Source organism: Poecilia formosa, unplaced genomic scaffold (assembly GCF_000485575.1).
Source record: "Poecilia formosa unplaced genomic scaffold, Poecilia_formosa-5.1.2 Scaffold55, whole genome shotgun sequence".
Classification (NCBI taxonomy): Eukaryota; Metazoa; Chordata; class Actinopteri; order Cyprinodontiformes; family Poeciliidae; genus Poecilia; species Poecilia formosa.
This window is the reverse complement of record NW_006799994.1, coordinates 146,174-167,939: the sequence shown is the minus strand read 5'-3', so window position 1 is coordinate 167,939 and position 21,766 is coordinate 146,174. Positions and strand designations below refer to the sequence as shown.

The 21,766-nt window shown below is 37.2% G+C and overlaps 1 protein-coding gene across 1 annotated transcript in view; it reads left to right on the top strand.

The window, feature by feature from the left end:
* cbln1 (cerebellin 1 precursor) overlaps nucleotides 1–12,168 on the top strand; it is a 22,822-nt gene extending 10,654 nt beyond the window's left edge. The window contains exon 3 of the mRNA XM_007553159.2: nucleotides 9,819–12,168. Coding sequence (XP_007553221.1) covers nucleotides 9,819–10,016 — 198 coding nt within the window. The 3' untranslated portion in view covers nucleotides 10,017–12,168. The remainder of the gene's footprint in view (nucleotides 1–9,818) is intronic.
* The last annotated feature ends 9,598 nt before the right edge of the window (nucleotides 12,169–21,766 follow it).

The window sequence follows — 21,766 nt, the reverse complement described above, 5'->3', positions numbered from 1 at the left end:
TCTCATTTCACAAATCCAGGATAAAATTCCCAAAATTCTCAACCCATTTTCTCCATTGTCAAAGTGTAAATGCAGAAGTTGACTTTGAATTTAATGAATTCACTGCAGATATTTCTAAAAAAGGAGAAATGAGTGGTGGGATCGATGGGGGGCGTTGAAGGACCGTTTGTATGGTAAATACAACATGCAAGGCATTGATATATTTAGTCTCTGGTCTTGTGATTTATTTTTTTAATTAGCTCGTATGTAAATAAAGACAGTTGATCCTGTCTTAAGTGTCAGGTTGTTGGTGGTCGACTCCCCCTAGTGGTCTGGAGGACTCCCATTGTATGGAGCGAGTTTGCAGAGTTTCATAGTTGCTGCTTTTGTTGTTTGCAGCATTTTCCCTTCTGTTTTCTGTGGTTGCACCATTTTACTGTTGCTTTTGTTTGAGTTTCTTTTGGATTTTGCATTATTCATGTGTTTGCACCTGTCGACCTTCGTATCTTAAATTTAAATGTAATCTAACAAAGATCATATGTGGGGTTCCTCAAGGCTCCATTTTCAGACCACTTTTAATTAAATGTCTACATGCTCCCCTTGGCTAAGACTGTAGGGCAGGGGTCCCCAAACTTTTTCCTGCGAGGGCCACATGACTGTTCCCTTTTCTGGTCGGGGGCCGGTCTTAGTTTTTCGAGAAAGAAAAGTTTTGTTGACCGGGGGGGAGGAAGGAAGGGAAGGGAGAGTGAAACTGTGATGGGGGGGGGGGTTGGATTACTGCCGACGACATATTCGCGTGTGTAGATAGATTTTTACCCAGAATGCAAATGGAAAAAAACCGTGAGCGAAACGGTGACTGGGACTGACTAGTATATATTCCATTGAGGGAAACTAAGTTTCATATCTGCTCAAGAGCCCCCCTGGTGGTTGAAGAAAAATCCACATATATATGAAAAAAAAACACTGAATGCTCTCTGGTATTGTTCAGGGGGCCGGACCAAATGAGGAGGCGGCCCACGGGCCGTAGTTTGGGGACCCCTGCTGTAGGGTATTTCAAAAAAGTACTCTGTTATGTATCTATGCATAGATCTTGACCACAGTCTTGACTAGTCCATTTGTGGATGTGGGAGAATTTCCTCCTGAATTTCTTTTATTTCTTTCTATGTATTTAATGCTAAAAATGTTACTGTTATTTTATGCTTTGCTTGAATGGACAATGTATCGTTATTAACATTGGTTTTGGACGATGCTGTTTTTTTTTTTTTTTTTTGCCATACTGGTATCGGTCATAAGTAGAACCAGACTGATATTAATAACCAGCGTTGATGTCCACTTTGTTGCCGTTTGGGAGTTGGTGCTGTGGTATTTGTCATGTGACAGAGATTGATGGAGTGCAGGCTTGTGGGGATTTAACTGAAGCAGGGAGGCCATGTCTACAGTGAGGTTGTTTTTTAATGGCGTCTAAACATCGGGCAATAATGTCTGATACCTATAAGTATCAGTTATCGGCCAGAAAAGCAATAGCATTTGTCTTTAAATTGTTCTTAACACATAAACGTCCCTTGTGTTTCCTGCACCGTTTCTGTAGTTTCTTCACATCAGTATTTGTTTTCCCCAGAAGGTTTCACTCTTATTTTTAAATGTATCTATTTTTTTTTTCGTGTTTATTCTTTGGCCACTTTCTCTGTACTTTTTTTATTCCTTCATCAGAGGTAAAGAACGTCTCCCTTTGAAGGAGTCCATTGTCTTTAGTCCTGGTTGTGTGGAGACAAAACATTTTAAGGAAAACGGCTCAGAAAGGCAAGTGGAGAATCTAAAGGAGAAATATGTGGATCTGAAAAGAGATGATTTGGAAATGAAGGCGAGAAGACTGGTTGTGAAATGCAAAACCAGAAAAGCAGTACTGTCATGTCAAAATCTGGACATGAAGTCGTGATGCAACAGGATGTCATTAAGCATTAAGTGCTGCACTGAGATGTCAGATTTTTCTCTTTAGTACATTTTGAATTTTTCTTTTTCTCCACATCCATCTGCCTTTTGTCACCCTCCTTATATCCCCATCCTCTTCTTCTTTCTCTTTTTTTCTGTTACTCGGCCTTTTCCAATAGTGAATGCAGATCAATAGCAGTCTGACGTTGTGCAGCGCCTCACTTTCAACCTTTCTTTATTTTTATGGTAGTAATTTTAGATTATCTGTGCTTCTGCGTGTTGGAGAGGAGGTAAACGATCACAATGTGGGGTTGATTCATACAGGCGATGACCACAGTTTCATGGTTTTATTGCTGCTATACATCACTGCCATAACCTCACACACTCACCCCGAGCAGCCGTGGGTGTGTGTGTTGAGAAAACACGGGTGAATCAGAACTTTGTGGAGTAGGTTATGGTTTGGATCATGGGGATTTTACACCGCCTGTTACAGCTAACCTTTGCAATTTCAATCGACTCAAACTGGAAATGTCAACGAGAAACATGTTAGTGGATAATAACAGCCTGCAATTTCAAACCAGATCGTTGTTGCGTTTGGTGCTGAACAGCATCTGTGTTTCCATGTGAAGTTATGTTGGCGTTATCGACCCGGCATCGACTCGTCAACCAGAGAGAATGGACTAAATGTTTGGGCTGTGTGAAGACGGTATGTTTCTTTGGCTTCCAGATCTTAAAAGTTGTTTAAAATGTTAAATTAAAACGATCCCTGTGGATTCACGACCATCTAACAAGCCAATTAGTTCCTTTCTGCCTTTGTTTTAAAATACGCACTTTAGATTTATTTTAAAGGATGCTTATATGTTGTTTTCACAAATATGGAACAACATTCATGCTTAACTTTTATTTTTTGTTTCTTGGACAAAACAATTATTCAAAAATAAGTATTACAGATATGTTGGTGTGCTTGATAAAAAATATTACTTTGATTTGACAGTGATTTAATAACAATAAAGAGTAAAATCTTTGATTTCGTATCTCTTTTTAACTTTAAGTGTTTACTCCCCAGAAGACATTTTGCTCTACAGTCATTTTGAGTATTTACTCATTCATTCGACTTAATCGTTATTTTATTTTTACTTTTTTTGGTTAAATTCTTTTCATAATTTTGATTTTCTAGTCGTCAAAATTTTTCTTTTCATTTTGACTTTATTGTTCAGTTACTTTGTCATTTCACTTTTATGTCATCTTACTGAGTATTTTCGCATACATTCAACTTTGTTAATTTTTCAGCTTTTTTCTTGTAATTTCAACTATTTTCTCATCATTTTGACTCTTCATTTAAACTTTTTTCCCATTTTCGACTTGTAATTCCAACTTGTCCAGTCATTTAAACTTTTTTTCTCCTTTTTGAATTTTATGCTCACCATTTCCACATTTTTTTCTCATCATTTATTTTATGATAATTTTAAACTTCTCCTAATTTCCAAGTAAGCAACAGGAAAATGTTTCCTCTTTCTAACGGACTAATACTAGTAGTCAAAAAAGTGAAAATCAATTATCAAGTCTGTTGATTTGCAGGTATTTCAAAGACAGAAACTTGCAGAAAGAGCCTAAATTTTACAAAAACAAAAATCAGTAATCTGGAAGTTTGGACATTTTGATAAACTTTTGTTTTGCTTGAGACATCATATCCTCATTTAGATTTAAATCTGGGTTTGTATGGAAATGTTTGACATCGGTGTGTTTTTCCAGTGTGTGCAGCACTGCTTCGACACACTTTGTTAAAGCCAGGAAGCCATTATTTAGGATAACAGTTTTAAACCTTTAACGCCCGAACAGCGTTTCTAACCCAAACCTCAGAGAGCTGGTGTTTGAGGTTTGATTTCCACCTGAGTGACCTGGAAGCAGGTGTGTCTGAGCGTTGTGGGACGCAGTTCTCTGCCATCTCTGTCTGGAAGCAGTTTTTGCACTTTGGACAGAAACCATGTCCCAATCTCCCCGAGCCTGTTCTTTCCACTGCACCACTTTTGTTTTTTACTACTGCTTTCTTTTTTTTTTTACCTGCCTCAGTATCTGTTCCTGTCATTTAAACCAAAGGCTTTTCTTTTTGGGGGGGCGAGGGGGAATGCTAGTTTTGATTTAATAATAAATCTCACAGCATAATTACCATTTTTTCAACTCTAAAATGTCTGTGATTACAAATCAATTTAGTGTTGCATGAAGATGGAGTAAAACTCTTTCTCTGCCTCTTGGTGGGACATTAGTCCTTCAGTTGTTCTTCAGGTGACAGAAGGCTGAATTTTTAACTGTCTTTATGTGGCTCTGAAGGTTCAGGTCTGAGTCCATCACTACACTTGGACTTATGTTGGTCTCTGGTATGCTTTGCCCTGTTTTACAGGAACCTACACCATAAATGTGTTTATAAAGTTTAAGTTAATTGGTGAAACAACTTTAAGGCCAGGTTTGCACATTATTTACTGGATTTGTGTTTTTGTATCTTCTTTAATCTGTACACCTTCATCCTTCTTCCGTAGCTGTAGTTGTATTTGTTTTACAACAAAAATTGAAAAAACTATATATATATTTTTTGTTTTTGTCACAAGTTGTGACAAGAAAAAATTGTGACCATTTAGCCTTATTGTGGAATAAAAGTTAGAATAATAAGAATTCAGATTTATTGGGACAACAATAAACTGATTCCAAAATCTCAAAACTGACGTTTAGATGTTAAATATTCCTCCAAGATGGGTGTCACAAGAACAATAATGAAATTGTTTGAGAAACCACTAAATGCAATTATTGTGTACGATTAGAGATGGGAAGAGCAGCCCGTTAACACAATCAATGGCACAAAGTGAAAACCTTCTCTTTATTATTTTTAGCTACATCTTTCTAGTAACATTAAATCTTAAGGGTCTGTGGACATGGATTTATTATTTTTTTTTGTATTTATTATTTTAAACTTGTCTGATTTGGGATGACATGGCAGCCTCCCTAAGTTTCAATTTCAACCTGTGCTTAAAGTGCAGATCATAAACTACACACCAACTTTTAAACGAACAGGGCAAGTAAAACTGAAGTTATACTAAAATAATTGAACCATCTTTTTTTTCAGAATATGCTAAACGTCTATCCTGTAAATATGAAAGGGAAGGTGCCAGTTTGAGATCCCTTTGCTGGCGGGAATCTCACATATTGAACCATGAAATTGGCAGTAAAAATTGGCCACAGCTTGTTGCTGAAGAATAGAGGAAAGTTGCACATGTAGCAGCGCAGAAAGAGTAACGAGGAAATGGAGTAGAAACAAGAATGGAGTACCGAGAAAAATGGTGAGATAGCAAAACTGACAACAAATTTTTTTGTGGAGTGATTTGTGACATCCAGTTTGTGATTTTTGTGATATTTATTGGTATTTGTTTTGTAGGTAAAGGATGAGCACTAATAGTTCTTCTCAAAATACCAAAATACCTTTTTTTTATTGTTTTTGCCTCTGAAATGGTGAAGACAATTTACCACAATACCAACAAAAATGCGGCCAACAGTAAGTTATTAGGGAAGAAATCCAAATGGACTGACCTTTGAAGTGTATGTAGTGTTGCTCCCCTGTATTCAGGACTACTGGAAACAAAATAACAATTTATCTGCGTCCCTTCCTCACAAAGTCATGTCATGGGTTCTGATCGATATTGTGGAACGTCATCGGATGATAGAAAGAAGTGATCAACTGGACATGACAAACTGTTTAGAGCCAGGCCTCTCATTGATGACATTGCGTGCCAAGCTTATTTCCACCCCAGGAGTTTGAGGCCAGATTGTGGCAACTAAGGCAAAGACTGAAATAACAGTTCATGCAGAACAAGCCAACTAAATGGGGATGAACATTTTTGTTTTGGCTGAATCAAGCACTGGCTGCACCATCAGATTTAGTATGCACACTGGCAAAACTCTTATGAAGGAGTCATGAACCTCATTCACACATCTTCTCTTGGCACCATTTTTACATGGACAATTTTTATTCTTGTCCCAAAGTGTTCATGGAGACGCACAAGGTCTCTTTGTGCGCCGCCATCCATCCTGCTTTCTCTGGAAACAGTAACTAGAAGGGTGAAGGATGGCGAAGGACCTGCAATAAAAATATGGGAAGACCTTTCAGACCAGCTTAACCCGAAAAACAAATCACTTGCACCGGACTTCATCTTACACCGTGAGATAAGCCTGGCCATGGCCTAACTAAGTGTCTAATGATGGAGGATGATGAGTGCTAAGTGTCTACCAACTATTCCAAGAGTTTGGAGCTTTTAGTTACTGTACACCAAAAATCTGCAGGAAGCTTACCTTTTAACAGAAGACTGATCACCACACCCCTGATCCCAAAACACGCCATCCCATTCAGAAGATTAGCACAAAAATCCATGTTTAGATCCAAATAATTTTTTTTGGTGAGTATAGTAACATAAATGGAAAAAAAAAAAAGCGAAACTATTTGACAGCAGCTCCAGAAATATCCTTTACACATCTAAAATGGTTTGTTCGTGGACGTGACATTAGGTTAAAGGCAACATATACTTTGTAATCGAAAAGCAACGTTTTTTTGGCAAATTTGTATCCTCTAATATATTTCTCAGACTTAAATGAATACATTTTCAAGATATTGAAGTGTTCTTTTTTTGGCCCTGACCTTTTCTCTTTTTCTGTTCTGACAATTGAAAAAAATAATTTAAGTGTAGGCTGAGTGTTTTTATCGGATTCATACACGAACTGTTCAAAGCGACACACACACACACACTCATACACTCATCCAGCCCGAGTGAGTCGCCAAGTTCAGTTTTCTATTAAGAGGAGTGCCAGGCCAAGAGAGCTCTCGACTCTGACAGGCTCTCCATCTCCTGCCCACACACACACACACACACACGCACGCACACTGTCCTGACCATCAGGCCAAATGAGCTGGTTAAGTGTATAATTATGGGATGTTTATGACTTCGCTCCATCAGTTAGTGACAGTTTTACAATTACGTATTTTCGTGGGGTGAAAGGAAATATTTTCACTAATTTGGCGCTCAGGTGAGAATTTGAGGGAAATTGGTTCTTCTGCTGTAAAAGGCGTCATGTTTTCATTGATATTAAGAAGCTAGGAGAAAATCTACATCCTCAAACGTCATTCTTCGAGAAAGAACTTCAATGTTTTTATCCTTGATCATGTAAGTGGACTTAAAAGAGGGCAGCTTATTGAGTGCTTTTCAATAAATGTATACAAATAAAATGTTTTTATCATGACTGCGGTTATAAAGAAGTCTGAGCTGCCTTTAAACTAAATCCACTCAACTATTATCCAAACATAAAGGCCAAATAAATTACAAACTTTTTCCAATAAATGTCTGAGACCAAAAAAGCAATGAAGCAGCTTGTCAAAAGCTCACAAAACACAGTTCATAGGTTCCTATGCAGGGATTTCCTTGTACATTTCCTTTTATACTAAAGAAAATGCAACTATATCAAATTAAAATGGATTAAAAACGTTTTTTGCATTTTCATCAGAGATCTGGAGTTTGTCTTAAACCATTGCAGCGCCCTTGATTTTTTATTTTTCAGTCATTCTGCTGTAGATTTGTCGCTGTGCTTGGGATCATTGTTCTGTTGATGACCCAGTTTGGAGCAAACCTCAGCCATCAAGGCAGATGGTCTCCATTTTTACTCTACCATACTTTGATGTACAGAAGAGTTCAGAAGTTGTTTTTAGTTGCTGCTGTTTGATATGGCATTTGGTATGAATCTGCTCCACATCATTAAACTGAACTGGACTCGGTAGCAGTGTTTCCATCAGTGTATGTTGATGTACATTTTGAAGTATCGCAGTAGGAAAAAAGGTAGACAGGAACAGAAAAATTTGAAATGACTTACTCAGTTTTGCAAAAAAGTCGACACATCCTTGAGGTGGTTTTAGGCTTTTCTCAAAAAGAATTAATCTGCTAAAACGAAAATGGAAACACTTTTCCCGAATGTGATGGTGAAAGGATCCCATCCACCCGTACCTTACCAGAGGCATAAAACTCGGAAGAAACTTGAAGAGCCAATCGGTGGCTGAGAGGAGGACAAATGATGAGACAGTGATTAGCAGCTGGAAAGGGGAGGGTTATATTATGAGGTTAAACTACAGAAACGGAAAATTAAAGAAAACCTGAAACAAATAAAGACGAATCTAATGAATCAAATCGAAACACAAACAATGAGAATAACTAAACACAAGGCATAAAATATAAGAGCAGAAATTATGAAAACAGAAAACAACAAATAACTTGTTTTTTCTGTTACTTGCAATGAAATTATCCATTAACACCGATGTGTTGATTTATTTCTTTCATGTGCAAAGTGATTCTGATCCTTTGTGCTGGAGACGAAGCTTTGCCTCAATTCTCCAAAATCTGAGCTAGAGAACAAAAAAACTACAGCAGCTTCCTCTACTTCTGTATATTCTTGCAGAAACATGATTTGTACAACTGGCTGTAGAAATTAAGTACAAGAGAAACCGTGTTGTTCCCTTTTCCCATCAGGAGGCTCAGCACCTTCTCGCAGGACGGCCTGTAATCCCACTCGGCTTATAAAATGTATTCTTGCATAAAAACAAGACGTTTCCCCAGCATTCGTTTCAGTTTGTTTTACTACTGCGCTGCTACCAGAGCCGGCACAAAACAATGTTGTTATTTAAAGTGAAGCATAAGAAGGGGAATCGAGTCCCGGGAGAGAGCGTGTTTCTGTTGTAGCTCCAAAGAGAAGTGATGAAAGCTGCTGCCTGTTTAAAGAAGAGGGGAAACGTCTCTGACAGACACTTCTTTCTGTACCAAGATGTTATTCCCTATTGAAATATTTGTTGAGTCAGACGCACTGCACGTCTTTTTCCTTTTCTCCGTCGGCGGCTCTGTGGGGTTTTGTTGAATTCAGGAGGAAGAAAGAGACCCTCCATCTTGGCAAATCTATTAATAATGTGCTGACTGTGTAAAACTGCAGATAAATACGCTGTTCCAAAATAATAACCACGTAATTATTGGATGTGTTGCATAAATGTGGAGCCAATTTATTTGATCCTAATGTCACTTTGTAATGATCCCTGGTCTGCATGTGGACCAGTATTGTTAAAAATCCATTTTCACAATAATGAACTAAATTAAGTTGCAGTAAAAATATTTCTGGAAGATGAATCGTCCCAGAAGTTATCGTAATAAAAACGATAATATTGTTTTTTGGCGATTTTTTTGTAGTATTATCATTATTAAGGCAAAAACGGATTCCCAAAGATCAATAAACTTTAAATGAGCATTTTAAACTGAATCTGAACTGGAAGACATTTTAAATATCCAGAAATAAACCAAACAGAAACATTAAATAAAATTAATTATAAAGTCCAAGGCAAGACCAAAACTCCAGACTGAAGACTTTTATCCAGTTTTTGGTTAAAAAAAAAAAAGAGAGAGAAGGACAATAAATCTCCCAAATGGAAATTATTGAGCTTGTTGTAATTTATCATGAGATCAATTGATTAATTGCTGTGGCAGGTCTGGTGCTGACCTGTTTCTGTGCCACATTACAGCCTCTTTCCATTGTTTAGTCATGTAGAAAAAGAGTTTCTGTTTAATTTCAGGGTTTTTCAAACTAGAAATTAAAAATCTTTGTGTGTTTACCACAATATTACTTGAAAGTGGTCTCAAAACAACAATATTATCGTTTATTGCAATAACGATAATATTGTTATTGCAATATTAGACCAGTTTATTGTGACAGGCCTAATATTATAATATCAAAGATAAATATTCATGCTGACGAGTGTTTAAAATCCTGAAATGCTCCGTTAACACATCTTTAAAGGCCAAATTTATTTCTGTAGCCTGACCCGGCTTGTGTTTGTCCTGGTCCAGGTGAGCCTGATGCACAACGGCTGGCCGGTGATCTCTGCGTTCGCCGGCGACCAGGATGTGACACGCGAAGCTGCCAGCAACGGCGTTCTGATCCAGATGGAGAAGGGCGACCGGGCCTACCTCAAACTGGAAAGAGGAAACCTGATGGGCGGATGGAAATTCTCCACCTTCTCCGGGTTCCTGGTGTTCCCGTTGTAGAGAGGAGGAAGGAGCTGGGGATGGAAACAAAGGAGGAAGTCGGAAAGTTCAGAAGCGGAGAAAAAAGGACAAATGAGCTGGAGGAAGAGAAGAAGAAGAAAAGAGAGGGCGTGACAACGGACGATGATTTAAGATAAAGTTTGATTGTAGGAATTAAGAAAAGCCGGTACATGAGAGAAAATGGCCACCTTCTTCACTTCCTCCTTTCATCCATCCCTTCATCCATCCTTTTCCTCTCTCTGTTTTCTTTGTGGCTTGACTGCAGCTTGGACAGCCAAAACTTTTTTTACTCTCTGCTGAAAAACGCAGCTGATCATCTTTTCGTGGCAGAGCGTCCTGAAGTGTAAGAATCCCCTCTTTCCTCCTCACTCCTTCACCTTGCCATCCGTTTATCATCCCTTCATCCATCAGTCACTAAACATCAACTCTGAAGAATGTTTCTCAAGGGAAAAACTCACATTTTTTATGCAGCTCGTTATTTTTATTTTTGTCATTTAGGGGAAGATTTGTTCCTGGTTTCATTTACAAAATGTGATTTTAAACACAAACCTCTAGATTGCAGCCTGGAGATGCTGGTTTACTTTTTCAATATGATTATTGACTTTAATGTTGCCGTTAAAGTGTAGTGAATTATCCCACATTTTCTCTTGTAATTTATTTCAGTCAGTATTTTCCTCCTTATCACAGATGTAACCTTTTAAATTTTAAATTCCTTCCAAGATTATTATTGAAATTTAAGACCTTAATGAATTAAAATCTCTAAGATTTCTTATGAACTAGTTGAACAACGTTTCTACTGTAAGCTTTGTGAAAACACAACAAACACGCTTTAACCAAAACTAACTTACCGTAATGAAGCAAAAAATTAACACTTAAATCCAAGACAAAGGTAAATGTAATTTAAAATATAGTATGGAAAGTTTAGCCATATTTAAGATATTTTACAAAATAAACATTGAGTAAGTAAACGTAGATCACGTTGTTGAAGCTTCACTCTGGATGAGGCTAAACATAGATATTCCATGTTTCTGGACGCCCAACATAAATTCGCCCAGTTTAACGGTAAATATAAGAAGTTTTATAAATATTCTGTACCGTATTGATGCTCGGTGAGTGAGCATCAGTGGAAAGCAATTTCAGTGCTTTCCACTGAAATTCAGAAGCCGAGGAATTAATCAGTAAACGTAAAAATGTACATTTAGCTTTTCAGTAAACATGAAAGTATTTTAACTCCAGGTTGTATGGAGGGCCAAACGTGACAAGTGTTTTTTTATTAAAGAAACAAACTGTCCAAACCTTGATGAAAAACATAATTAGATGTTTTTAAATCACCAAAATGTTTGGAAAGTTAAATTAAATGTTTTAGTAAACGTAAAAGTTGTTTAACTCCAAGATGACAAATAAAAATACAATTAAATTTATTTAATTCCTGTTTTGCATGTTAGCTACGTATGTACATATGTAAACAGTGTATAGAAATTAAAGGTTGAATCAAATTGAAATTAATTATATGGGTAAAATAATAAAGCTTTCATTGGGAGAAGTAGCTTCATCGTACTTGCCGAGCTCGTAAGTTTTTAGGCTCTTGTAACAAATAAAACAAGTATTTTTTTTTTCAACAAACACTGTAGTTACCCTGTTCTCGACTGAATTTCTCATTTCTGTTGAGGTCAGGTGGAGTTTTATTCATTTAATTCGCCTCATTCCTGCTGCGGTTCTTCAGAAACAAACCTCCTCATCTTTTGGACCCTCCTCTCTTTTACTCTGCTGCTTTCCATGAAGTTCAGATTTCATTTCATCCTCCTTTGGTTTATTTTTCCACCACATCCTCTCGTCCCCGACAGGCCACCATTTTGTCCCTGGACCGCCGGTGTTTGTTCGCTTCGAAGCACAGACTGTCCTTCGCTTCTCTTCATGTCGGACTGTGACCTCTGAACCCTGCTACCATGGAACTTTAACAGTATATATATATACATATATATATATACACACACACACACACACACAAATATTAATATATCAAAGCCACTGTTTTTATTCTCCTGGTATTATGATGATAATAATGGTACTACTAGGTAATGAATTTGACTGATGACTATATTATCTGTATTTCCGTACTTGAGTGTTATATAAAAGAGAAACAGAAACCTAATATTGATTGTGTGGAAAAATCTGAAGCTGCCATTCTGCTGATTAAAATCATGCTTCTTGTTTTTGTTTTGTGTCGAACAAATTGTGGCTAAATGGCTAAAACTACTACTTCTATAGAAAATGATAGCATAAAAGGACTATTATTATTATTATTATTGACTGTAAAAAGATCATATTTAGACTTTGCCATTATTATTTATTAATTGAATCAATTTATGAAGTTTTTTTTATTTCCTTTGAAGAACTCAATAAAATGAAATTGTACTTTTATTTTTCTTAAACCAAACACGCGTCTGTCCTGGTAGTTTGTTAAACGCCCAGAAAGCTGCATGCAGATGGAGGTTTTTCTGGTTTTGTCATTTTTACGTCGTTTCTGTAAAACCCGTGAGTCTGTCTGCAGCCTCTCCTTGCTTTCTCTGGCCCTCCTCAGCTCTTTCTCTTCTGTTCATTTATTTTCTGCGTTGTTTGGAAGCTCACACCTGCTTCGTGTTCTCCGTCTCCACTCTGTTGGTTTTTTAAGGTTTTGTGGATCGTTTCTCTCCAGACTTTAATGAGCTCCGGGGGGAAAATTATTGCTGGAATAACAAGCAAACATTAGCTCCCAATACTCTTATGCGTCTCGTCTTTTTCACTTGGATTTTATTTTATTTCCCTCAGTCTTGTTTTTCCGTTGCTTTCTTGTCGTTTTTGTATTTGCGCTTTGAGAGTCTGACCTCTTTGACTTCCTGTCCTGATATCAGTATTTTTCAGGACTAAATAAGTATGCAAAAGTAATTTGTATTTACAGACTGTTCCTTATCTTTTCTTTCATTTCTTCTTTCCATCCTTGTTTCCTATCTCTATTCATTTGTTTTTCCTTTCTTGTGTCCTGGTTTCTTTCCTTCCATGTTTTCAGCCCTTATTTCCTCCTTGTTTCAGTTTGTGTTTATCACTAATTCACTAACTTTACCATAAAGGCATTTTATTAGCCTACACAATTCTGCCTGATTCTCATCTGGGATTTCTCCTATAGAGTTGGATTGTCTCCTGTAGGATTTCTTTAGAGTCAGTCAGCGAACACAAGACGTTGTGAACGATGACATCAGTTTTCTGTTCTGTTTTAGAATCAGTGTAGTTTTATCAGTGAACAAAGTCATACAGTCCATGTTGGTCACACTTTAAAATATTGAATTAACATTAACGGCCATTTCGTTCGGATCTCGGATGGTTGTTTATAATGACGGAGTATTGGGGCCAAACTAACAATAAATAAATAAAATTATGAGAACTAAGTAATAAAATTATGAGGATAGTCATGATATAAGAATAATAAAGTGGGCCAGTTATGCATATCTTTGCATCCTCCGTTTCTTTTTTGTTTTCCCGTACTTATTCCCCTTTAGCTACTTATATTGTCTTATAATGGAACAGCAAAATCTCTTAAAGGAAATATGGAAGAACTTTTTTGCAGCCACTTTCTTAGTGTTTTTTTATTCTGTCAATATTCGCCAAGTAAATCTAAAATTGGGTCTCATTGTGACTTATAATTGTTGGCTACATACATTTTAAAACACTAGGGTTTTTTAATATATCCTTTTATCTTTGCCATGAGAACCTTGTAGTGGTAAAAGTCTCATATTTCAGAACTTAAACTAGGAGGAAATATCAAATTGTTCTTGAAGGGCTTTAAACTAAGAGTGACTGAGAAACGTTTGGTTTTTTTATCCATGTAAAAAATTTAAAGGATTAAAGGAATGTGGCCAGTTTTTGTTGACCGAACAACATAAAAGCCGATTTTCAGGCTTGTCCTAGAGACTCGAGTTGAACTTAAGTTTCAAAAATTAAAGACCCTCGACTATGACTTGTGCTCTGAAGACTTTAAAAACCTTTTTCTGTCTCATGTTGGCTACATAAACTGAGTATGATGTCAGTGTTGCTTAAGCTTTTGTACCTTTTCTAGGTCAAATCCATTTTATCCTTAAAATATCTTGAATCAGCTTCATTCAGCTGGTGATTCACTCCATTCAACACAAGGCAGGAAAAAGCTCTTTTGTTGACAAATGTTTTTCTTTTCTTTTTTTTTTGTTTAAATTTTGTTTTTGTGACTGGACTTCAAATCTCCTTTACAAGACCTACTTGTCCTATTTTTAATGTATTCTCTAAACTTGGCTTAAAAAAGCTGACCAAACTCAAAATCACTTAAACTTGTATAACATATTTTTAGTTTGTTTTGGTATTTTAGATAGAAATTTGTAGTTTTAAATTCACCATCCCATAAAACAAACTTGTGCAGTTTGTGACTCAGATATCAGGTGTTGGTACACAGAAGGGAATCCTGCTAAGTCGGGCTAACGTCTTCATTGTCAGCTAATTCTGTCTTTATTCACATTTTAATCCAGGTTGGATCTCCATAGAAGATTGAGTTTTTCTGTATGTCTGTGGAAAGAAAAAGAAAATATTCAAGATCATAACGTTGCCGTAACTTCTTGCTTCAGCCATTGTTTGTCTGGATTTTCCACGTCTTGCTAGTGCAGATTTATGATTCAAGTCTCACGATGAAAAACTCAGATAAAATGACAAACATGACCGAGCCGACTGAAAATGTAAAATTCTGATGTTTGGGGGTGAAAAACATCAGGATTCAGATTGCACTGAAAAAGTCTGAGTCGCTCGCATTTGTCTTTGGTGAGAATGATAAACAAGCCTCCGGTCACTAGGTGGCAGTAATGCTCAAACTAATCAACAGGCTGCCAGTAAAAGAAGTAGCCAACTCCGACACACCGAAGTTCAGAGTGACGGAGGAGGAGAAACGGAGAAGTTTGACTGAAACGGCAGCAGAGGCAGCAAAGTAAGTGACAGGAGCAAACAGAAAAAGTTTTTTACTGTCTAAAAATGCCTGTTGCATTTTAATCATTTGTAGGTTTTGTTTTTTGAGAATCACAGATAAAGCAGTCTTGGTTAAATGTCACAAATTGAGTTAATAAACTAAGTTAATAAACTTAAATCATAAATTTTATCATAAATATGTTTGTTTGAAAATTAAAACATTTTCTAGAAAATTTTTAGAAAAAACCTGATCTTGAAAAGATGGAAATTTGTTTGAGAAAAATAAATTTTGGGATTCTCAGACATTTTCTTGAAAAACCTGGTTAAATTTGAAAAGTTGAAAATTTGATAGAAAAAAAAATATATTTTCTTGAAAAACCTTTGAAATCTAGACTTTACAAGCTTTGAATTTTCCAGATTTTTTTCTAGAAAATTTCTAAGCTTTGCTTGCCAAAATTGTTTTTGTAAATTTTCACCAAAAAACCTACAGTTATTTTGTTTCCATAAAGCAACAGCCAAGTTGTTGGTGTTTTTGAACTGTGTGCTGCAGGATGCATCTTTTGCTGTCTTGCTGTGTCTTATTTCCTCGTCCTCCAGCAGTAATTTGATTGGGCCTGAGTGAGGGGGATGTAAATGTCTGAGGGTCGTGGCGAGCCAAACGAACCGTGTGCAGATGTGTGTGTTGTTTGCATGCATCCTCGTCTCCTCTCAATGTCAGGAGGAGGCTGACAGTTGGACCTGATGCAGCATTATATTTTCTGCTCTATGGAAATTCACGGCCCGTTTTTTCCAGCAGCACACGCTTCTAACCCCGGTGCCCTCTCCCTGCAGCCAGATGGGCGTGAAGACGCGTAAACAACGGAAAACAGAGGCGGTGGACTCAGACTGACGAGGAGGAGAACAAATCAGCAGTTTTTATTCAATACGACTGACGGATGACCTTTGACTTCGACTCAATTTCAACCCTTCCTCAGGACACACAGGAGTAGATTCTCTACCCTTTTCACATCATATGACATCTGGCACTTGGATATATCCAACAGTTTGAGTATCAAAAAACATGCTGTCATGCAAAAAGCGAATCCTCTAAATCCGGTTCGTTGGAACATTTATCATCATTACTGCTTCAACTGGATTTAAGAGAGAAAGTGTGTAATGAATTTTTCATTGTCTGTAGAAAACCTTAGAAATCAGGTGTTTTATTAGTTTGGAAGGCAAAAAACTGCTAGCTAACGATTGGTACCATTGGTTTTAGCTATCAAGTTGTCAACACACTGAATGTTAAATTTATATCGGATATATAAAAGAAAAAGGGCTGCAGTGCTTTGCTGCTACATGTCAACACTAAGATAACGGGGTAAACGCTTTAATTTAGAAAAATACAGCGAGGGCGGGGAAAGGAGGTCAGTTATGCTAACTTGACTTTGACAACCTAAACATGAAGCCATGATGTGGAATTTGATGCATTTCAGTTCAGTTTTTAAAAAAAGAGACAAATGTCTAACACATCACCAGAGCAGGTGTTTAAATTAGCGAATCACTCACCGCTGTGATCATTTATTAATAATCGCAAATTAAATATCAAGCCTGAAAACATGAAACTTAAACGGACTGAATGTTCTGTTCTTTGTGTTGGAAATGTTTTACTGGTTTTTGGTGTTGAATCCTGATGCGTGTAGTGGAGCGGTTGTCAGTTGCTACAGCAACGGGTCTGTGTGTAGGTTAGTAAACTCAGAGCGAGAAGAAAGAAGAATACGATTGGTTTCGATTTGTTTTTTCGGTTTTTCTGCATTTTCTTTCTCTTTGCTTTGATGGTCTGCACTGAATCAGTGATACCTTCGTCTCCAGGTTTCATTTTGTTAAATAAAAATGCAAGTAAAAAAAAAAGAAAATCATCATTTTGCCCTCCAGCGAGGTGCAAATGTGCAACATTTCAGGATGTAATCAATAACATCCAACATGTCTGTAAAGTCATTTTCAAACATTATTTAGAATAGAAAACATTTAAAGACCAATGTTTCGACTCCATCAGAGCCTACAGAGCTCAGAAAAACGACCACCTCCCGTCGTCACCCTCCAGTAGAACAGCCTCCTCTCCTCATCTCTGATGTAAAATATCGTCCAAGACTGGAACATGTCAGGCTGTGGCGGCGCGACATGACAGTAACTCCTGTCACACCACACAAAGGAAGAGGCCGGACTGTGTCTGCAGCAGGATACTCTGATTTATTTAACGTTATGACTCCTTGACCAGGTTAGGGCAGGTCTGTGGTCCATACAAAACATGTTTATTACATATTTTTGTACAAAATCATTTTTAGATTAAGATTTTAGTCTGGTCAGTTCCACCTATTTTGAGCTCTTTTCAGAATGAGCCGTTTTAGGGCGTCTTGTCACTTTAAATACAAATACGCAGGTGCTTCTCAGCTGCGTACTTGAGAAGCAGCTGCGTTTACACTCACGTCAAAATGGCTGCAAACAGATACTCAATTTTACAACCATGCATCTTTGAAAAGCAGAAGTGGAGCCTCCTGCTCAACCAGCAAAAATGCAGCAAGTGGTTTCCAAATGGTAAGTCAACAGCAAAACACTTGTCTTTTCCAGCAGCCATTGTACAGCACATACAGTGCTAAAACCAGCTGACCAAACGTGCTGGAGATCCACTTGGGTTGCTAGGTAACGGGCAGACCTCTGCTGGGGTTGCTAAGTAGCAACACGGTTGCCTCTCGAATGTGACTTGACAATCAGGAGGTTTTTTGAAATGGCTCATTTTCCAGGCACCAAAAACATGAACTCATGCGATTAATTGATTTATTGCTTATAGGCCTGCGATCAGCCTCCTCTGTGGGATTTTCTAAGCATGTAAACGGGACAACCAAACCTAATGCTCCCATATTGTGAGGGCAGAAATCAGGTCAACAGTCAGTAAAAGTGCTGAATCTTATGCTGAGTTTTGCTTCTCAATATTTAAAGTCAGTCTTCTGTATCAGTTCATCTTGGGTTAATTGGAGGCTCTGAACCATTTCCTACCTGAATCAATTTTAGTCTTTTTAAACAACTCAAAGTTACAGAAAGGAAACAGAAACTACGTCTGAAAGCAACTCACGGCGTCAAAGAATATATTTGCAGTGAATATGAAATGCATTCACTGCATGTTCCCCTCTGAACAGCGGCTGAATATATGCTGAGAGGTTTCATTATGTTCTCCTCTTTGGCGCGTTTTGCGTGGTGGGAACTCCGTGTTCTGGTCCTTCGCTCCCCCATCAACTGGGCTCATAACACAGAATCAACACGGTCAGGATCGGCTCGTGACATTGCACCTACAACGTGCTTCAAAGGAGTCCAACATATCACATCCGTCCAATCTCAGAGGCGAGTGTCTGGCTTTTTACTGCAGCCTGTGAGGTGTTTCATAAAACACAATAAGACGCTTGTTGAGTGAAAAGTTGCTTCTGTGATCTTAAACAAACCTGGATCGCTGCAACGCTCAGAAAAACTTACTTAATTGGCTGAAATAGCTGCAATTTTAAGTAAGTTTATATTAACCAGATTTACGAAGCCATATTGGGGCTGTTGTAGATGGAAAAAAGGTGTAAGTTTGAGCCAAAAAACTTGGAAATCTTGGACATTTGTTGAGCTTGTAAAGTCAAAAATCTTTGATTTGAGTTTCAAAAGTAAAAGATTTTTGACTTTTGGATCTCAAGACTTTCCAAGTTTTTTCTGGAACATTTGTGAATTTAATCACATCTCAGAGATTTTTTCTTGCAAATTTATTTCACAAATTTTGGGAATATTACATCACTAGATACTCCTTCTGGTGGCTCTCATGCTGGCCCGTAAAATGGTGACAGATAAAATGTGAGAGTAAGTTGGTTATTCAACAATTATTGAATAAATTTTTTTTAAATGTCTTCTGTGTAGTATTCAATTTTGATGTACACATAACCACTGTGTTACAGGTTTATTATTTACATTTGGAAATTTTGCAGAACGTTGGAGGACAAAAGATGATTCTTTTAAGGTGTTTCTTTTAAGATGATTCTTCTGATTCTTCTGCTGCTGAGGTAGAACAACTCCTTTAAAATCAAACCTGGAGATATATTTAGTTCAGTGCGCCACAACAAAGGAAAAAAAAATGCAGAAAAACCATTGAAGAACGACTCTAAACCACTTGTATTCTCATGTTTTATCGCTCCATGTTGGCTACGCTACACAGAATCGTTGCTGTAGCAACTGACTGACAACAGCTTCACTAAGATGTCAGGATTCAACACCAAAAAACACGTAAACATTTCCCACACACAGAACATTCAGTCTTTACACAGTTTTACTTTTTCAGGCTTGATGTTTATTTTACGGTTATTCCTAAGTTATTAGCTGCTTAGCATCAGTAGCTAAGCTAACACTGTGCTGGCTGATTAGCTAATTTGAACTCCTGCTCTGCTGATGATCTGTCAGTTTGTGTGTAACTCCCGTTTTTTTTATTTTTTTTTTATTGAACTGAAACACAGGATTCCACAGCACGTCAAGCTAACATAACTGACCTAATTCTTTCTGCTACTCTATTTTTTTATTAAAACTTTCACCTGACCTTATCTAGTTGTCGTAGTGTTGACAATTAGTAGCAATGCAATGCATCCATCTTTCTTCTATACATCACTCATACATTTAAGATGTAGCTCGTTATGTTGACAACTTGACATCTAAAACCAGTGCTAGTCGTCGTTGGCTAGCAGCTTTTTGCCCTTCAGGAGGGAGATGGGGGCGGGGGCTCATACATGTGTGACGTCAATAATTTGGCCTTTTTGAATTCTACACCTAAAAATTAACCAAAGTATGAAAAAACTAAAAATATGACTATAACTAATAGAAATTAAACATTTAACTAATAAAACTAGTAAAAACTAGCAAACACACCATAAAAACTAATTAAAACTGAATTAGAGAAAAAGCCAGAACAATAAAACTAAAACTATTCCTGATGCTTTCTGCGACATTCCGAGATTCCCACGTATGAGGACATTTATTTGCAGTATGATGATGGCTGCACGCTTTTCTTTGGAGGTTACCATCATGTCAACGGTGGCGACATGCAATACGTTGACAGAACGCATCATGCTGCATGATAAGCCTCAGCTTTACATCCGTATGCAGATAAAATGACAGTAACTGTGTGTGTAGACTGGAAATTTGCTCCAATAACTGCTGATCCATGAATAGTCCTGCTAGCTGCTTCGCCACATGTCCTGTCATTGAATGCCTAATTGGCAAAAACACACACACACAGGGAGATAAATAAGTGCTTTGAATGTGCATGCACACTTTTTTTTTTCTTATTTTCTAATATGGTACAGCCAAACACACAAACTGGTAGAAACAAACAAATAAAACCACACCAGCAATCCAAGGCAGATAAAGAAAAGACAATTAGAGGAGAAAAATGTCAGATCTGCTGCGGCGGATGGGATTCTTGAGTGAACCCTCACTGTGCTGAGACGGGAATTAACGGCGACTGTTGTCCCAGGAAAGCTGCCCTCTGGTCACCACGCTTCCCTTTAGGGACGCTTTCAATCGGCAAAGTCTGTCAACGTTTCAAACAACAGATTTATGCTGCAGAAGCTGCAAAAACGTATACTGCTGCATTTATTATCGCTCTGTAAATAACCTCTAAATGAACTTTTACTTTTTCACAGATGGGGTTAGTTATATGTTAGTCCATGGCTGTCAAATTAACGTCCAGTTGTGGCAAAAATAAACTTATAAAACTGCAAATTCAACTGTTAAAATCTGAATAAATAGGTGTCTGCATTTGGTGAGTACTTCTTAAAATTTGACAATATTAAACTTATTTTCACATTAATGTAATTTGGCGGAATGACATCTAATTTGATTGGATTACTAAAATAGTATTTATTCATATAACTGTGTTCTTGTAGCCTATATTTATCTGTTTCCAGAATCTAGAGACCCCATAAAACATTCTGGAGGCTGGATTTGGCCCCTGAGCCTCGAGTTTGACATGTTTTAATCAGTCCAGCGTTTTGCTCATTTCAGCAACAGAGCAAAGTGATTTACATCATGAAACAACATACAGTCACCACACTGCAAAACACAAAATTTTACTCATTGTTTTAGTTCAGTTTCTAGTGCAAATATCTTAGTACACTTAAAATAAGACACAGTTAACTTTTCAGCAAGAAATGTGAGCTTGTTGATGAACAAGTACTTGTTTCATTGGCAGATTATTTCACAATTTTACCATGTGAAATAATCTAGTAATTTTTAATCAATATGAATTAATTATTGGTTTAAAACAAGCTCTTATTTCTTGGTGAAAAGTTACTTTTAAGTTAGTTTTCTCCAGTGTATTAAGATATTTGCACCAGAAACTAGACCAAAAATCCTTGGTAGGATTTTGTGTTTTTACAGTGTAATTGAGAAACCAGAGGCAAACGTTACATTTTGTCGGATGCCAACGTCAGAATCATCAACACGTCAAATATATCAGTCATCGTTCGATTTGTTGTGGTTCAAACTCTAAACAGTTCAGAGGTGAGTTCCTCTGGGAAGACACGGTTGGAGTAATCAATGCGACTAAAGATAAACGCATTAGGAATGTATGATATATCGGCACCAATGTTGATCGATATTGGCCCGATCAATAAAACTGGGTTGATATTAACAACTGATATTTATTTCCATCTTGTTGCCATCTGTTTCTGGTCGTCTTTCTTTTCCAAATGTGTCAAAAAGGCAGGAAAATACATATAATATCTGTAAATATTGGTTATCAG